The sequence below is a fragment of the Typopeltis vanoorti genome, chromosome 8 (genome assembly GCF_054136105.1).
Source record: "Typopeltis vanoorti isolate ZY-2024b chromosome 8, IOZ_Tvanoo_1.0, whole genome shotgun sequence".
NCBI classification, from domain to species: domain Eukaryota; kingdom Metazoa; phylum Arthropoda; class Arachnida; order Uropygi; family Thelyphonidae; genus Typopeltis; species Typopeltis vanoorti.
In genome coordinates, this window is record NC_143556.1 from 141,715,057 (window position 1) to 141,735,623 (window position 20,567).

Here is a 20,567-nt window from a genome sequence, read left to right on the forward strand (position 1 = left end):
ATCGTTATGATACGCATCATAGTAATTTTAGTAAAGAATTTCCTCTTGGTTCTGGTCTGAGTCGAACTAAACTTTCAACTTTGAAAGAACAACTCCATGGTCAGAGTAAATTGATGTCCATGTTTACTAAAGAGGCTGATTTTACTACTGGCTACTGAGCTAGTTATATTTTAGTGTTTATATTGCACAGGCAAAACATCTGTATGCAGAAGGAGAATTTGTCAAGAAGACTATTGCACAAATAATTTCAGCTTTAGACCTGGATAATAAAAAAATTACTCGAACTAATTGAACAGATGCCAGTCTCCAGGCATTCAACTGAAAGGGGAAAGTTCGAAGTAAACTTCATTTAATGTGTTTCAAATTAAACTTTTTTATTGCAGTAATTTTTATTGACCCTCTTTTTTATTTTGTTCCTCTTTTTTGTGTTGCTTCTCTTTTGTTTTATTTTTACCTGGTAGAGCATGAAGAGATGCGTAATGTGTGGATGCGAGCCACATGCTTTTCATAAGCCACACGTAAGCACCCCTCAATGTGGCTTACGAATATAAATAGTCCAAAACTTACAGAAATTTAAATAACTTGACTGCTGATAGATTGGACTGAAAAGGACTGAAAAGCATGGTAGCCTCAATCTGCTTTAGGAAGATGATTATTACCACCAAAGACCTTCAGGGAGTCCTAAACTCAACAAGGGAGTCCAGATACCCCCCCCCCCACACACACGCACCACCTATCATACCTTCTCTTGAATTTATTCACTTTCTACACTCATCACCCTTAAAGGCAAGCTATTCAATCACACACTCTGAGAGAAAAATTTGTTCTTGTCCTCTTCCCACTATCCATAAAATGAAATATTCCATCTACTGGTATCCTATTTTTTCTTTCTTATGTTTGCTGGTGTTTGTAGTCCATAAATTCTCAATCTGTCCTCATAATCTACATTTCACTTTAGTCCAACTATCATCTTTAACACTAACCTTGCATCCCCTCCAATGTATTAGCATCATCTCAGAGACCAAGACACCAGATCTGCACACAGTAGTCCAGGTAAGGTTATCAAGGCCAGCTGAAGAAGCGTAATTATGCTCTGTGTTGCATTTGCAGTCATTATATGTGCCCCCCCCCCCCCAAACTTTTTATCCACTAAAACTCCAAGATCCTCAGGCTCAGCGTCTTGTAGCACAATCCCACCAACATAATATGCCATTGATATCTCATCACACCAAAGTTCAGAACTTTACATTTACTAACATTGAACTGACATTTTCACCTGTCCCCAATTCCAGTCTCTTCAAATAGTTTTCTAAGTGTGATATGTTAGTTACATTCCTTATTACCCTGCCTATCTTTGTTTTATTAGTAAAGAGCTATATATGTCTCATATACTTCCCAATGTCATTAATGTAAAGCTTGAATAAAAATACATTGCTGATTGCTTTAACTCTTTCAGACTCCCCCCCCCCCCCATACACACACTTTCTGAAACTACCGATTGGCTATCCTTTATCCAAGTTAAAAGTTTATGATCCAATCCTATATTCTTCAACTTATGCAACAGCCTTCCATGCTATATCCTATTAAAAGCCTCAGAAATGTCCAGAAGTATCACAGTGTATCCATTTCTTCCTATATCCAACTCAACTATACATTATAAAATATGAGCAAGTTACTCAAACATTACTATCCCTTAATGAACCTGTGCCTTTTACTACAAAGTATAAATTCTCTGTCATTTCCATTTCTGTATGTGAGCTCTTACTAACTTTTCCAAAATTTTCACCACCACTCCAGAGATACTAATAGGTATGGTTAAACACATCAGTCTATGCATCGTCTTGACCAACAAAATTATCATTCATTCTTTCCACTCTGGTGGAATCTTCCCTGTGCTGACATTCAAATTTTGCAACCAGGGCAAAGGACAGCCAGTTCAGTTGCAATACTTTTAGCATCCTTGCTGATATCTCCTCAGATCTTATTTGCTGAATTCTTGTTCAATTTATTCAAAGCCGTAGTATATCCTTTATACACTGAATTTCTTCATTTAGTGTAGAGGTAGTATTGAGTTCTATGTTGCATATGTCAGTGGATAGTCAAAAATTGCACTCATTAGTTGATCAGTTTCTTCTTTTGCATTCAGTAGAGTTACTCTTCTGCATTCATTCTTTCTTTTGTTTACAGCATAGTAATAGAGTTCTTTTGGATTGTCTTTAGCTTGCAGAGCAGATTTCTTTTCATACTCAGCTTTCTGTACATTACTTGTAATTCTTCTGGCAATTTTCATAACTGATATCCATATAGTATTCCTTCTATATCATCTTTTTTAAAGAATTTCTTGTTTAATAAGACCACTTCCATTTTGTCCTACTCTAATTCCCTACTTATTCTTTGAACTCTAGGAACATGTTCTGATACTCCATCATGGAGGTTATATATATATATATATATATATATATATATATATATATATATATATATATAAAATAAGTTTAATGACTATTACCGAGAGAAAAGATGGCAAGATATATTTAACAAGATACTACTAGTTTACTAGTTTCGTTACAAGAACATCGTCAGGTATCATACTCAAAGAAGTATATAAAAAATTACAGAGACTTAAAATTGTACTAACAGAACAAGTGAAAAACAGTAGCATGTTTGAAAAAATGCAAGTATGAGTTCCATACAAACGAATACTACGCGCTGTCGTGAGTGCGCCAGTACTGAACAGAAGCAACGTGTGCGTCCGAGAGATTGTAACTCAGGCTGTTGTTGATATGAGAGGAATCTAGAGAAATTTCTCTTGATTCAACAATCTTTCTTTCGAGTTCATCGTAGCACACATGGATATTAGCAGTTTGAGTCCAGTTTACAATATGCTGGCGGCCTTCGTCTGAGTTAGCAGAAAAGAGAACGTGGCTAGAGAGAGCGCTAGCTCTAGTCCTGTTATAGGAGATATCTCTACGGTGTTCATCCAAACGTAGAAGGATGGATTTAGCAGTCTGTCCATAATATGGCTTTCCGCAATCACACAAAATCTTGTAGACTCCTGGAAACTGAGTAGGAAGATGTTTCTGTTTATGTTTGCAAAGTAATGAACGAAGTTTTGGAAGCGTAGTGTAGCACGTTTTGAAGTTAAATTTCTTTAGAATCTTTGCCAGTTTTGGTGAAAGAGAGCTGATGTAAGGCAAGGAGATGAAGGCTCTTGGGGGAGGGGGATCTTCAGCAGTAGTTGAGTGCCTGGGGGAAAGAAATTTGTCAATCTTCTTTGGAGAGAAGCCATTGTTAATAAACGTTTTTTTAAGAAAACTGAGTTCATTTATAATTTCTGTTTCTTCGGTAAGTAATGATTTGGCTCGGTGGGCTAAAGTGGAAATAATACCACATTTTTGTGGAGGATAATGATGGGAGGAAGCATGAAGGTATCTGTCAGTATGAGTAGGCTTTCTAAAAATTGAGATTTTAATGTTCTCAGCACATCTGGTAAGTTTGAGGTCTAAAAAGGGAAGACAGTCATCTGATTCCAGTTCGAGGGTGAAAGAGATTTTTTCGTGGCACTTGTTTAAGTGGTCTAAAAATAAATAGAGGTTATTGACGCCGTCTTCCCAGATGAGGAAAATATCATCAATATATCGGTACCAGACTTTTGGTTTAAAGTGAAAGGAGTTAATAGCTTTATGGCTTCTCTCCAAAGAAGATTGACAAATTTCTTTCCCCCAGGCACTCAACTACTGCTGAAGATCCCTCTCCCCCCAAGTGCCTTCATCTCCTTGCCTTACATCAGCTCTCTTTCACCAAAACTGGCAAAGATTCTAAAGAAATTTAACTTCAAAACGTGCTACACTACGCTTCCAAAACTTCGTTCATTACTTTGCAAACATAAACAGAAACATCTTCCTACTCAGTTTCCAGGAGTCTACAAGATTTTGTGTGATTGTGGAAAGCCATATTATGGACAGACTGCTAAATCCATCCTTCTGCGTTTGGATGAACACCGTAGAGATATCTCCTATAACAGGACTAGAGCTAGCGCTCTCTCTAGCCACGTTCTCTTTTCTGCTAACTCAGACGAAGGCCGCCAGCACATTGTAAACTGGACTCAAACTGCTAATATCCATGTGTGCTACGATGAACTCGAAAGAAAGATTGTTGAATCAAGAGAAATTTCTCTAGATTCCTCTCATATCAACAACAGCCTGAGTTACAATCTCTCGGACGCACACGTTGCTTCTGTTCAGTACTGGCGCACTCGCGACTGCGCGTAGTATTCGTTTGTATGGAACTCATACTTGCATTTTTTCAAACATGCTACTGTTTTTCACTTGTTCTGTTAGTACAATTTTAAGTCTCTGTAATTTTTTATATACTTCTTTGAGTATGATACCTGACGATGTTCTTGTAACGAAACTAGTAAACTAGTAGTATCTTGTTAAATATATCTTGCCATCTTTTCTCTCGGTAATAGTCATTAAACTTATTTTATAATATTCCAACCGAGTAAAAATGAATTCTCCTAATATATATATATATATATATAATTCCAATGCACTACTAATGTCCTTTCCATCTAACAACTGATTCCAATTGACCAAACTTTGTTTTCTCAGTTGGTCATAATTTCCTGGTTTATAGTTCTGCATGTAATGTTTTCTGAATAAGTGGAACATCCATATATTTTTTTTGCCTTCTCAGGGTAGTACAATGTATCACTGGCACCAGCTGGTAGCTGAACAGTCATCTCCTTAACTGAAACCCACTGTGACAGTATAATCAGGTCTTACATGCTTTTACCTTGAGTTGTTTCATATGCTGCAAGAAGTTGTCTCGCAACAGCTTAATAATTTGTCTTCATTCTTCTCATGAGATTTCCACTACCCAGTTTGAATAATTAGTTAACTGTTGATGATTGCAGATTTAGTTTACTACCCATTAGGTTAATTTTGTGATGAATTTCATTAACACCAACTGATCCACTAGATCTGTAACAACATCCCACCATGTATTTGATCTTGTTAGACTACACTTCACATCGGGTAGCTTCAGACTTACTTCTACATGGACAGTTGTTATTAATATTACAATCATGGATTTCTACTCCTAACTGGATTCAAATCATCCAACATTATTACCAGCACACCCTTCTTATGTTGTTTATCATTCCTAAAATTGCTTTATTCTTTATTCTGTATAACTCGATATCAGTTATACAGCAATTAGTACCTCTGAGAGCTAGGTTTCATAAATTCCTACAGTCTTAGGCTGCAGTGTATTTACCAAGGCAACAAACTCTGTCCTTTTGTTCCTAATACTCCTGGCATTTATGAATAGACATAATAAACTGTCTTGAAGCTTTTTGCATACCTACCTGTGTATGATCCCCATTAGATAATATGCTAATCTCTGTTCATATCATGTCTTATTTACACATGCATACATCCTTGCATATATTCTTATGCATAGATTCTCACCATTCCTTACATCGTGATCTTGTTTTCCTGTCTCTCCATATTAGGTCTCATACTAGTGAATAATTTCTCTAGACTTCTGATACCAAACACATTCAAGTTATGACAAGGATATACAAAGAGAACATCAAAATAGCTTGAACACATAGTGGATGAAAAAAGACAAGACTACTACATCATATTTCAAAGATAATTTCTGTATATACTTTTTCAAGAAATCTTTTCGCAATGTCCTGAATATGAATCAAGGCATGTGATAATTGTTAGTCAGCATATAATACCCATGAACTTAGCTACTTCAGAAACTCTTTGTCTCAATCAGAAATAATTGTTAGCACATGTAAAAACTAAGCAGATAACTGTGAACTTTTTTTTTTTGTCTTAACAGTATCTGAATGTCTTTTTAACATAGCAGATCAACTTTGTAACATAAGTGATTTGAGTTTTTAGATTCAGTTCTGTCTCTGATGATCCCACACTGCCACTTTATGCAGAAATGATTAGGATATTGTTGAAATATTTTTCTCATAAATGAAACCTGGTTGCATATTTATGGCTATCTGTTGAATTTAGTAAAATGGTACAAAGAAATTTTGATATATTCCATGGTCAGTGATTGGACTTCACATCTGTAAACATTCTCTGATGTACAGTGAATGACAATAATATCCAATCCCCTTCTTTATGAAAGGGTATCAGGTGTTATAAATAAACTGATGACGATTAAATAATGAATGAAACTAAATAATGAACATTGGAATAATTGCCTATGGAATTTTCCTTTGTTAGGTGTGAGTTTATTGTTGAAATTAAGAATGCAAATGATATATATATTGGAGTGATCATCTGAAAACATCAAAATCAGTGTGAGTCTGATTATTTAGATGTTGATGTTGGGAAGACTGATTTTTCAGAATGCTCTTTATTAAGTTGGTAGAACTTTATGTTCATAGTAAAATTTTCAAATAATTCCATTGTTACAGTAGATTTTTGAACGTTAGTTGAGTAAGGGTGTTTGATGTAGAAATTATTGGCAAAACTACAAATAAAAGACATCCAAAATATTTATTTTTTTTTGTATATTATGTCAGAATGTGAAAGATTGAATAACTGGAGGATTAGATAATAGGAGGTCAGATGTCATGAACTCATATATCAGAATCATTTTCAGTATGAATCATAGAGTGTATAATTTGAAACAGGTGAAATGAATGATGGGTTTGAAGGAAACTGGTTAAGATGGGAAGACAGTCTGTCCAGTTTAGATTATTGTGAAAGGAATAGAATGCTAATATGAATTTTATTCATACAACAAGGTGTCATTTGCTGATGTAATTGACGCCTTGTTGTATGAATAAAATGCACTGTAAGAAATTTAAAGTCTAGACCAAAGTATACTGATACAATGAAGTTCTAAAATAACTACCATAGCAAATAGTTCACTCTAATTAAACTGTACCTGTGGTATCCAAGTGTTCACAATAATGTAAGTTGATTGTATTTGTTGTCACAATAATCAGTGCTTTAAAAATATCACAATTAGTGACATACAATGAATCATTTAATAAAACTTATTAACATTTATTTCTCAGTCCTCTCTCTTTGTATTTGTCATTCGTAATACATTCATTAAGACCTATATTATTTATATAGGTCGAGAATTGTTTGAAAAAGATCGCTCTTTGGCAGAATCAGATCTGAAGTTCCTTCAAGAAGGTATGTTACATCTGAATCTATATAATGTACCAGTATACATTAATATTAGATGTTTAAAAATTTTTCCAGAGTATATTTCTCTCATTATAAAAATATACTGTTGTCAGAAATTTGAAAAAAGACATAATTACAGATCTGAGAGTACTTCATTTTAACATAATATACTTATTTTTTATTTTTTTAAAATTTTTTTTTAAATAACGAAACCTGTGGTGAGTTCATAATTAAAAGAAACACACCTATTAACCACAGTGAAAATTATTTAATTGTAAGTTCTTGCAGGCATCCATTTACAATTAAATAATTTTCACTGTGGTTAATACTTTTAATTTTAATTTAATAATATATTTATATTATTTCTTTTAGGCTTGCATTGATATGGTACTAGCATTTTTTGGTGCCTTTTATTATCCATCATATGATGGGTAATAAGAGAAAATAATTGTTTTTAGTTCATGCTTGGCTTAAAAAAAATAACATGAGCATGTTACAGGTCATTCCCGCCTTTACATATTGATTGGTTCCTGGCGACCATTCATAAATCGGGAATTCATGAAGTGAGAGTTTATTTGCCTTAGAAATAATGCTTTAAGCGAGAGTTACATTTATAAGAAGGAATATATAAAATATAAATGAATATTAAATGATAAGAAAAGACATTACTGGCTAAAGATTTACACATTTAAAAAATAACAAGAATCTTTGAAAAACAAAATTAGCTCATTTCTATATCACCAGGTAAATTGGCCGTCAAGGTAGTAGGAGATATATTAGGAAGCTTGGGTGCGGGTTTTTTTTTTTTTTTTTTTTTTTTTTTTTTCAAAGAAGGCCTTGGATGTCATCTGCTTTGTTGACTTTCACTTCTTTTTTGTTTAAAATAGCTCAATAGCCAGCAGAAGCATTATTCATTTTGCGGGAAAATTTCCTAAATTGTTCAAAGTTTGAATCTTGTGATTCAAAGATTGCTTGTTCGAGAAGTTAAATGCTTCTTCTAGGCCTTTTTAACGGAGTTGGAGCTTCATATTCATTATCTTCTTTGTCTTTTTCTTCTTTGTTTCTTTCTTGTTCCTCTAATTCAAGGAGATCATTGGATGAGAGTTCCATAGTGTGAAATTGAAGCAGCTCATTAACAACACCTTCCGAAACTTTCATTTGCAACTGGTTAGCCATACCTAAGATAACTTGAGTTTCAGAATTCACAATCTTTGTTGGGCTTCAAAGCCTTCGAAATTGTCATTAAACTGAGGACAAAATTTATGCTAGGTGCTCTGTGTTACCCGATTGTGCTTAAAATGTTGAATCCCTTCCAAAACTCTTCGATAGAAAAGTGTCCATCTTTATCAGTCTCTTCTATTAACATTTCAAAACTCTTTGAGATAATGTGCTTTAAACATTGCAATCACTCCCTGATCCATTGGTTGTAAAAGAGAAGTTGTATTTGGAGGTAAAAAGACTATTTTTACATTAGGGAAAATGTAAGCTACTGATGAGGGATGGCTATGTGCATTGTCAGTTATCAGAGGCACTTCAAATGGAATTTGTTTTTTCTCACAGTAAAGTGAAACTTTACTGTGAGAAGTTTCAGGAACAAAGTGATGCATAAGCCAATCTTTGAATAGGGAACCCGTGATCCAAGCCTTCTTATTTGCCTTCCATATTACTGGGAGAGTATCTTTATTGATTCCTTTTAAGCTTCTTGGATTTTCTGATCGATGCACAAATAAGGGTTTTGACTTGCAGTCGCCAGCAGCATTTCCTCCTAATAGTGGAGTGATGCAATCTTTTAATGCTTTAAAACCTGACATTGAGGATTCTTCTTTTGCAATGTAAGTTCTTGCAGGCATCTATTTCCATATAAGGCCTGATGTTAAAAATCTGCGATGATGAGTAATTTCCTTCCTAAATTATTTCTTCTAATTTTTCTGAATAAGATTTTGCAGTCTCACTATTGGTGCTTGCAGCTTCACTTTGTACTTTTATGTTATGCAAACCAGTTCACTTTTTAAAGCTGTCAAACCACCCACTACTTGCAACAAAAGTCTCTTTGCAGTGATTTCCTTTTTGGTCTTTCAGCATTTTAAAAATGGCTAATGCTTTAGTACAAATCGCTGCTTAGGCAATAGGCATGTTTAATTGTTGAGTTTGGTCATTTATCCAAGCAATTAACAGTTTTTCCATATGAGGAATTTTACTACCTGTTTATTTATCATGTAACGACATAGACTGCATAGATTGCGATTTTTTACTTATTTCAAATATTCTTCTTTATCCTTTAAAATAGTGCAAACTGTAGAAGCGGCAAGAGAAAATTTCTCAGAAATAGCTTTAACAGTGCTCCCCACTTGATGGCTGGTAATAATTTCATATTTTTTCTTTAACATAATTGCTTTTCTTTGTTTCTTTTGCTCATTTTCTGGTTTTCCACTGTTGCTTCTTTTTGACATTATTGGAAAAGTGAAAGGGTTATAGTTAAGAAGAAAACAAAATAAAATAATCAGGTGTAATTGAAGAAAACTATGAATAACACACTTGCATCAGCAAGTCTCATTCTACATTACATACTGTATAATTAGCCATACGTGCCCCCTGATCACTTTCGCATGCACAATTTAAAATAAAAATTCCGATCCAAAAAATTCATAAAGATAAAAATTCGTAAAGTGAGAACTATCTAGTATTTGATAAAAAAAAAAAAAAATATATAACTATACCATGGTATTGTTTCTTATGTTTTCTTTCACTCAGGTAATCTTGTTTTACTGAATGTGTGATATGACTATTGACATAACATCCCATTGTAAATTATATTTATTACAAAATTCCTTTGTATACATGAATTATTTAAATTTGACTTCTTTCCTTAGGTATCTCGTGTTAATTTTTTGAACTGAATATTCAAAAAAAACTTCCATTTTTGAAGTTAATCTATGAAAAAAATTAATCTCTTATTCAGTAAGAGCATTTGGTATACACAACAAACTTGGTGTAATCCCCTCACTCCTATCATGTCACAATAATCTTAGACCGGTCAGATTAACCACGTCACCATCAATATGGATAAAATACATTACCCCTCTACACTTCATATCCATCATATATTTCAATGTAATATCAATGGTAGTACAATTTTAATATGCACTTTGCATCTATGGTAACGTTGACATATATACATGTCATGGCCGATTGGGTGGTTAAATAACCAATTTAACATGCATTTTAATTGTGAATGTTTATTAAATGCAGTTTTGCAGTGGACATGAAAGCATGTAAGATATACAGCACCAGACAAACTAAATATATATATATTTTTTGTAGTTTGGTCAAATTCCTGATATGTCACATCCTGTACACCCTCAAGGGGTGTACAGGATGTGACAGTACTACATGAAAACTTACATTTTTACTACTTCCTATCTACAATTTTCCTCCAAATCAATCTGTTACCTGTCAAAAACTATAACATTATCAGATCTTATATTTCTGTCTTCTAGGACACTTTATACTGTATCATCCACTTAGATCTTGTTCTTCCTCTGGGTCTTTTTCCTGCCAACCTGGCAGAGAACACTTGTTTTGCTAATCTTTCCTTTCCCGTTCTGTTTAAGAGACCATACCACCTGAGATTAGCTCTGCTAACACATTCCTGGATGCTGACAATGTCAAGTTCTTTTCTAATATCCTCGTTTGTAATATGATATTGCCACTCATGCCGTCTGTTAATGCCTCTAATCTCTCTCAGGACTCTCATATCAGTTGTCTCTAGTCTTTGGTCAAGTGTTTTATTTCTAACCCAGTTCCCAGATCCATAAGTTAAAATTGCTTTGAACACTGTCTTGTATGCAGCTAATTTAGTGTTTCGACTAATTTCTCTCTTATTCCATATAAATTTATTCAGTTGACTTCCTACCATACCAGTTTTGTTGATTCTGTTGTCTATTTCCATATTTAATTTACCATTTTCATTAAACATTCTGCCTAAGTAGCTGAAATGTTTTACTTGTTCCACAGGTTCCCCGTTCACAACGCAGTTGACATTTTCAACAATTCTACCTATTTTCATTGTCTTTATCTTTTTAATGCTGACCTTCATACCATATCTATTACAACAGTTATTCAATTTAGTCAGGGAATCTTGCAGACTTGTACTGGATTTATTTAGAAGTATAACATCATCCCCATAAAGTAAAGAGCTGAGATTGATGTCTCCAATTTTGATATCAGGTTTAATACCTCTTTCCTTAATAATGTGATCTATATAGATAACGAATAACAGAGAGGATAATGTACATCCTTGTCTGACATCAGATTTAACATTAAACCATCTTCCTGTACTTCCTTCGATTCTAACTGCTGACTTACAACTCAAATAAAGACTAAGGGGGTGCTTAAGGGTCAAAGCTGTATAACTGAGAGGAGACCTCCACATAGCCTTTAAAGGAATGCGGAGAACCGACCAGGGCTTCTGACCTAATGTCCAATCCTCACCTTCTCGTGGTGCACCCTGTTGGGTATCTACTTTGATACTGAACGAACGAGGATGGGCTGGCAATTTGGGATTTAGCCGACCAAATTGTATTCTTATTGGTTAAACCAAAATAAAAAATGATGGTACAACATGACAAAATTTCATGCCGGCTGGGGCGTCGCCCGGTTAAACAAGGCCCCCGTTGTTTTCGCCAGGGAACCAGGGCGAACAGCGAAAAGTCAGCTACTGGAACAAATCTGAAAACAAACCCCAACTCAACATCACCAGAGTTAAAGATCGGTACTATCAACGTAAGAAGCCTGAATGGCAAAGAAATGGAGCTAGCTGAGGAATTAGATAAGTACCAGATCGACATAATAGGGGTGACTGAAACAAAAAAGACCAAAACTGGTGAGATCTTTCTGAGCAATAAATACAAAATGTTATATTCAGGCAATGACAATCAAGGAAAAGAAGGAGTAGCCATAGTATTCAACACAAAATACGAGGCTAATCTTCTTGAATGGCAGGCAGTCTCAAGTAGAGTAATATGGGCAAATATGAGAATGGGGAACTGGACAATGAGACTTATTTGTGCCTATGGTCCCACAGAAGGTTCTACTAAGGTAGAAGTGGAGAAATTTTTTGAGGCTTTAGAAAAAGCAACTGACACAATGAAAAAGGAAAAGTTGGTCCTTGTTGGGGATCTAAATAGTAGAGTAGGAAATGATTGTGAGACATACAAAAATATTTTGGGAAAATTTGGAGAAAAGAGCAAAGCTAATAATAATGGCAAATATCTGTTGGATTTCTGCTCAGGACATGGACTGGTTATTACTAACACCATGTTCCAACATAAAAATGTGCACAAATTCACATGGAGAGAAGAGGCTAGGAATAAGAAAAGTCTCATTGACTATGTTATTGTTGATAGTGATGTTTTCTCCCTGGTGCAGGACACCAGAGTGTACAGAGGATTTGAAATTGGAAGTGATCACTATTTAGTCTTGAGCAGGATAAAATTGAATTTCATATTGAAAAGAATAACATGTAAGAAAGTTTTAAAGCGAATAAAAGTTGAGCAGCTCTCAGATGTGAACTGTAGACTAAAATACAGAAATATTATTGAAAAGAAAATGAAAGAGTTTGAGAACAGGAATCAAACCTTGGAGATTCAGTGGCAAACTCTGAAGGAAACATTGATTGATTCTGCCAGAGAGGCATGTGGTGAGGTTGTGTGCAAGGATAAAAAAATCAGAACTCCCTGGTGGACACAGGAAGTTAAAGAGGCAGTGAAGGAAAAGAAGAAAGCATATCAAAAGTTCCTGGCAAATAAGTCAGCTTTTACTCTTACAGAATACAGAGACAAATGTAAGAAAGCTAAACAGTGTGTAAAACTAGCTAAACAAAAGTCATGGGAGGACTTTGGCAAGAATATAGAAAATAAATATCAAGAAGGTGGCAAAATATTCTGGAGGTTGTTGAAGAAGCTTAGGAATGGAGGAAAGAGTGCTGTAAAAGGAATTAGAGATGATAAAGGTGAAATGAAAACAGGAGAAAAAGATATCCTTGAAGTATGGAGTAATTACTTTGAAAAACTGCTAAATGAAACAAGCAGTGATGACAGCACAGTGATAAAAAACACTGACCAGGCATGCAGTCAGGAATACATATCCATACTCGAAGTAGAAAAAGCCATCAAAGGTTTGAAATGTGGAAAGGCAGCAGGAGTAGATGATATTCGACCAGAAATGCTGAAGTATGGTGGTATAAGAGTCTTGCAGTGGCTGCACTGCATAGTTCAGAAAGCCTGGACAGAGGGACGAATTCCCGATGATTGGAGTAGATCTCTCATAGTACCCATATATAAAAAGGGAAATAAAACTGAATGTGAGAATTACAGAGGTATTTCCCTACTGAGTGTTCCTGGCAAGATCTATGCAAGTATACTTGAGAAACGGTTGAGAGGAATTGTGGAAGAAAAGCTTGGTGAAGAACAAGCTGGATTCAGGCCAAATAGAGGCTGTCAGGATCAGATCTTCACTTTACGACAAATAGTCGAGAAAGCATGGGAATATAACAAAGATCTGTATTTAAGTTTTGTCGATTTGGAAAAGGCATATGACAAGGTGCCAAGAGAGAAGCTATTCAATACACTGCAGTTATATGGTGTCAATGGGGCATTATATCAAGCAATACTTAGTCTTTATTTGAGTTGTGAGTCAGCAGTTAGAATTGAAGGAAGTACAGGAAGATGGTTTAATGTTAAATCTGGTGTGAGACAAGGATGTACGTTATCCCCTCTGTTATTCATTATATATATGGATCACATTATGAAGGAATGTGGCATTAAACCTGATATCAAAATTGGAGATGTTAATGTCAGCTCTTTGCTTTATGCGGATGATGTTATACTTCTAAATAAATCCGCTACAAGTCTGCAAGATTCTCTGACTAAATTGAATAGCTGTTGTAATAGATATGGTATGAAGGTCAGCAATAAAAAGACAAAGACAATGAAAATAGGCAGAATCATTGAAAATGTCAACTGTGTTGTGAATGGAGAACCGGTGGAACAAGTAAAACATTTCAGCTACTTAGGCACAATTTTTACTGAAGATGGTAAACTAAATATAGAAATAGACAACAGAATCAGCAAAGCTGGTATGGTGGGAAGTCAATTGAATAAATTCATATGGAATAAGAAAGAAATTAGTCGGAACACTAAATTAGCTGTATACAAGACTGTGTTCAAACCAATTTTAACTTATGGATCTGAAAGCTGGGTCAGAAGTAAAACACTTGACCAAAGACTAGAGACCGCAGATATGAGAGTCCTGAGAAAGATTAGAGGCGTGAACAGATGGCATCAATGGCAATATCATATTAAAAATGAGGATATTAGGAAAGAACTTGACATTGTCAGCATCCAGGAATGCGTTAGCAGAGCTAATCTCAGATGGTATGGTCACTTAGATAGAATGGGAGAGGAAAGATTAGCAAAACAAGTGTTCTCTGCCAGGTTGGCAGGAAAACGACCCAGAGGAAGACCAAGATATAGGTGGATTGATACGGTACAAAGTGCCTTAGACGATAGAAATATAAGATCTGATAATGTTGGAGTCTTGACAAGTAACAGACTGATTTGGAGGAAGGTTGTGGATAGGAAGTTGGTAATGATGTAATTTTTTCGTGTGGTACTGTCATGTCCTGTGCACCCCTTGAGGGTACATGGCAGGAATTTGATGATGATGATGATGATGATAAAGACTAAGTATTGCTTGATATAATGTTCTATTGGCATGATAGAACTACCATTTTGAATAGCTTTCTCTCTTGGTAATTTGTGATATGCCTTTTCAGATCTGCAAAACTTACATACTGATCTTTGTTATATTCCCATGATTTCTCAAAAGTTTGTTGTAAAGTGAATCCCGAGAGCCTCTATTTGGCCTGATTCCAGCTTGTTCTTCACCAAGCTTCCCTTCCATAATCCTTCTCAACTGTTTCTCAAGTATGCTTGCATAAATCTTACCTGGAACACTAAGTAAGGAAATTCTCAAATTCAGTTTTATTTCCCTTTTTATATAGGGTACTATGAGAGCTATACTCCAACCATCTAGAATTTGTCCCTCTGTCGAGGCCTTCTGAATTATGCAGTGTAGCCGTTGTGAGACTTTTATACCTCCATACTTGAGCATTTCTGGTAAAATATCATCTACTTCCACTGCCTTTCCACATTTCAGGCTTTTGATGGCTTCAAGTAATTCAAAGTAATTACTCCATACAATAGGATATCTTTTTCACCAGTTTTCATGTCACCTTTATCATCTCTAATTCTTTTACATCACTCTTTCCTCCATTTCTGAGCTTTTTCACAGCCTCCAGAATATTTTGTCACCTTGATATTTATTTTCTATGATCTTACCAAAATCTTCCCATGACTTTTGTTTAGCTAGTTTTACACAGTAAAACTAACTAAACAAAAGTTTAGCTTTCTTACATTTGTCTATGTATTCTCTAAGAGTACAAGCTGACTTATTTGCCAGGAAGTTTCGATATGCTTTCTTCTTTTCCTTCACTGCCTCGTTACTTTCCGTGTCCACCATGTAGTTCTGATTTTTCTGTCATTGCAGACGACCTCACCACATGCCTCTATGACTGAATCAATCAATGTTTTCTTTAGGATTTACCACTGAATTTCCACAATTTGGTTCTTGTTCTTAAACTCTCATTTTTTCTTGAATAATGTTTGTGTACAATATTTCAGTCTACAGTTCACATCTGAGAACTGCACAACGCTTATGTGCTTTAAAACTTTCTCATATGCTCTTCTTTTCAATATGAAATTCAATTTTATCCTGCTCAAGATTAAATGGTGATCATTTCCTATTTCAAATCCTCTGTACAGTCTAGTGTCCTGCACCAGTGAGTAAACATCACTATCAACAATAACATAGTCAATGAGACTTTTTGATATTTATTCTCGTATTCTCTCTCCATGTGAATTTGTGCATATACTATATCGGAGGTAAAAAAAAATAAAAAATAAAAAAAAGAAAAAAAAAAGAATTATTACAGGTATCAGATAATTTCGGTAAAGAATTTTTAGATATAGCATGCTCTACTTTTGTTTCTTACAAATGCAGAACTCTTATTATAGAAAATATTGTTATGATAAACTTAGTGTGGCTAACCACTTAAAGGTCCCATTTGAAGCCCATTCAGGCATGAACGATGCTATTGTAAAGAAATTTCACTTTAGCAAAATATCCACTATAGCAAATTATTCCTATGGTCCCGACGGGTTTGCTGTAGTTCAAGTTAATTGTGTCCAGTATTTTAATGTGTGTATATATTTGGAAAATAAAGGAAAGCAAACCAATCAATGATGTCTTCTGCTATGGCATCATATGAGAAAGGTGATGGCAGGCATTTTTTTTTCTCTCTAACTGAAATGTAATGTGTATGATGATTATGTAGATAAAGATTTTTAGTTTTGAAACAAGATTAATAATATTTGTGTTTAAATAATGCTGACATTTTTCACAAATTCATTAACATGAATGTAATAGGGGTGCTTAAGGGTCAAGGCTGTATAACTGAGAGGAGACCTCCACATAGCCTTTAAAGGAATGCAGAGAACCGACCAGGGCTTCTGACCTAATGTCCAATCATCATCTTCTCATAGTGCACCCTGTTGGGTATCTACCTGGATACTGAACGAACGAGGATGGGCTGGCAATTTGGGATTTAGCTGACCAAATTGTAATCTTATTGGCTTAAACCAATATAGAAAATGATGGTACAACATGACAAAATTTCATGCTGGTTGGGGCGTCTCTTGGTTAAACAAGGCCCCTGTTGTTTTCACCAGGGAACCAGGGTGAACAGCGAAAAGTCAGCTACTGGAACAAACTGAAAGCACACCCCAACTCAACATCACCAGAGTTAAAGATCGGTACTATCAACATAAGAAGTCTGAATGGCAAAGAAATGGAGCTAGCTGAAGAATTAGATAAGTACCAGATCGACATAATAGAGGTGACTGAAACAAAAAAGACAAACACTGCTGAGATCTTTCTGAGCAATAAATACAAAATGTTATACTCGGGAAATAACAATCAAGAAAAGAAGGAGTAGCCATAGTATTCAACACAAAATACGAGGCTAATCTTCTTGAATGGCAGGCAGTCTCAAGTATAGTGATATGGGCAAATATGAGAATGGGGAATTGGACAATGAGACTTATTTGTGCCTATGGTCCCACAAAAGGTTCTACTAAGGTAGAAGTGGAGGAATTTTTTGATGCTATAGAAAAAGCAGCTGACACAATGAAAAAGGAAAAGTTGGTCCTTGTTGGGAATCTAAATAGCAGAGTAGGAAATGATTGTCAGACATATAAAAATATTTTGGGAAAATTTGGAGAAAAGAGCAAAGCTAATAATAATGGCAAATACCTGTTGGATTTCTGCTCAGGACATGGACTGGTTATTACTAGCACCATGTTCCGACATAAAAATGTGCACAAATTCACATGGAGAGAAGAGGCAAAGAATAAGAAAAGTCTCATTCACTATGTTATTGTTGATAGTGATGTTTTCTCCCTGGTGCAGGACACCAGAGTGTACAGAAGATTTGAAATTTGAAGCAATCACTATTTAGTATTGAGCAGGATAAAATTGAATTTTATATTGAAAAGAATAACATGTAAGAAAGTTTTAAAGCAAATAAAAGTTGAGCAGCTCTCAGATTGAACTGTAGACTAAAATACACAAAGATTATTGAAGGAAAAATGAAAGAGTTTGAGAACAGAAACCAAACCTTGGAGATTCAGTGGCAAGCCTTGAAGAAAACCCTGATTGATTCAGCCAGAAAGGCATGTGGTGAGGTTGTCTGCAAGGATAGAAAAATCAGAACTCCATGGTGGATACAGGAAGTTAAAGAGGCAGTGAAGGAAAAGAAGAAAGCATATCAAAAGTTCCTGGCAAATAAGTCAGCTTTTGCTCTTAGAGAATACAGAGAGAAATAAGAAAGCCAAACACTGTGTAAAAACTAGGTAAACAAAATTCATGCGAGGACTTTGGTAAGAACATAGAAAATAAATATCAAGAAGATGATAAGATATTCTGGAGGTTGTTGAAGAAGCTTAGAAATGGAGGAAAGAGTGCTGTAAAAGGAGTTAGAGATAGAGGTGACATAAAAACGGGAGAAAAAGATATCCTTGAAGTATGGAATAATTACTTCAAAAAATTGCTAAATGAAACAAGCAGTGATAGCACAATGGTAAAAAACCTCATCAGGCATACAGTCAGAAATACATATCCATACTTGAAGTAGAAAAAGCCATCAAAGGATTGAAATGTGGAAAGGCAGCAGGAGTAGATGATATTCGACCAGAAATGCTGAAATATGGTGGTTTAAAAGTCTTACAGTGGCTGCACTGCATAGTTCAGAAAGCCTGGACAGAGGAATGAATTCCCGATGATTGGAGTAGAGCTCTAATAGTACCCATATATAAAAAGGGAAATAAAACTGAATGTGAGAATTACAGAGGTATTTCCCTACTGAGTGTTCCTGGCAAGATCTATGCAAGTATACTTGAGAAACGGTTGTGAAGAATTGTGGAAGAAAAGCTTGGTGAAGAACAAGCTAGATTCAGGCCAAATAGTGGCTGTCAGGATCAGATCTTCACTTTACAACAAATAGTTGAGAAAGCATGGGAATATAACAAAGACCTGTATTTAAGTTTTGTCGGTCTGGAAAAGGCATATGACAAGGTGCCAAGAGAGAAGTTATTCAATATGCTACAGTTATATGGTGTCAGTGGGGCATTATATCAAGCAATACATAGTCTTTATTTGAGTTGGAAGTCAGCAGTTAGAATTGAATGGAAGTACAGGAAGATGGTTTAATGTTAAATCTGGTGTGAGACAAGGATGTACATTATCACCTCTGTTATTCATTATCTATATGGATCACATTATGAAGGAAAGTGGTATTAAACATGATATCAGAATTGGAGATGTTAATGTCAGCAATTTGCTGTATGCGGATGATGTTATACTTCTAAATAAATCCGCTACAAGTCTGCAAGATTCTCTGACTAAATTGAATAGCTGTTGTAATAGATATGGTATGAAGGTCAGCATTAAAAAGACAAAGACAATGAAAATAGGTAAAATTTTTGAAAATGTCAACTGCGTTGTGAATGGTTAACCTGTGGAACAAATAAAACCTTTCAGCTACTTAGGCACGATTTTTAGTGAAGATGGTAAATTAAATATGGAAATAGACAACAGAATCAACAAATCTGGTATGGTAGGCAGTCAATTGAATAAATTCATACGGAATGAGAGAGAAATTAGTTGGAACACTAAATTAGCTCTATACAAGAGAGTGTTCAAACAGTTTTAACTTATGGATCTGAGAGCTGTGTCAGAAGTAAAACACTTGACTAAAGACTAGAGACCGCAGATATGAGAGTCCTGAGAAAGATTAGAGGCGTGAACATATGGCGTCAATGGCAATATCATATTAAAAACGAGGATATTGGGAAAGAACTTGACATTGTCAGCATCCAGGAATGCGTTAGCAGAGCTAATCTCAGGTGGTATGGTCACTTAAATAGAATGGGCAAGGAAAGATTAGCAAAACAAGTGTTCTCTGCCAGGTTGGCAGGAAAATGACCCAGAGGAAGACCAAGATATAGGTGGATTGATACGGTACGAGTGCCTTAGACGATAGAAATAAAAGATCTGATAATGTTGGAGTCTTGACAAGTAACAGACTGATTTCGAGTAAAATTGTAGATAAGAAGTTAGTAATGATGCAAATTTTTCATGTAGTACTATCATATGCTGTACACCCCTTGAGGGTACTTGTCAGGAATTTGATGATGATGAATGAAACTTTTGAGTTAAATTTAGTTCTACTGTCTAACATGTATTGGTATTGGCCATTACTATTATAGATCCAGCTCTTGTCCTTTGTATAAAAAGTTGGCACATCTCTATTGTGTACGAAATGAAAATTGGTGCGTTTGTTTTTCAGCTTTGAGAAATTAAATACACCAGTTTTCATTTTAAATGGCTGATACGGTAAAAGAGTTTTAAATCACTAATACTGTAATAATAATCTTTGGTACTTACAGGTACTTATTTATGATCTACAACCTGTCCAGATTAGTTTCATAACAATCGTTTCAGAATAACTAAATTTTTAAAGAAATGTGTGTAGTAGACATAGTTGTACAACTGCTGATGCATGTATAGAAAATTAAAATTTATTAATTTCCATATATTTCATGTGCTATGTTACAAGGACATCATTGTTAGAAAACAATATTGGTTAACAGTATTCAAAACATGAGTCACATAGCATTTGTTTACTTGCTTGTGTATTAGCTAAGTTAA

At 35.0% G+C, this 20,567-nt stretch overlaps 1 protein-coding gene across 2 annotated transcripts in view; it reads left to right on the plus strand.

Annotated features, from left to right (window-relative positions):
* LOC150104394 (RWD domain-containing protein 1) overlaps positions 1 to 20,567 on the plus strand; it is a 187,245-nt gene that overhangs the window by 158,375 nt on the left and 8,303 nt on the right. For both annotated transcript variants that reach the window (XM_090396978.1, XM_090396977.1), the window contains one exon: positions 7,125 to 7,187. In XM_090396978.1, the coding sequence (XP_090253104.1) occupies positions 7,125 to 7,187 (63 nt within the window). The remainder of the gene's footprint in view (positions 1 to 7,124; positions 7,188 to 20,567) is intronic.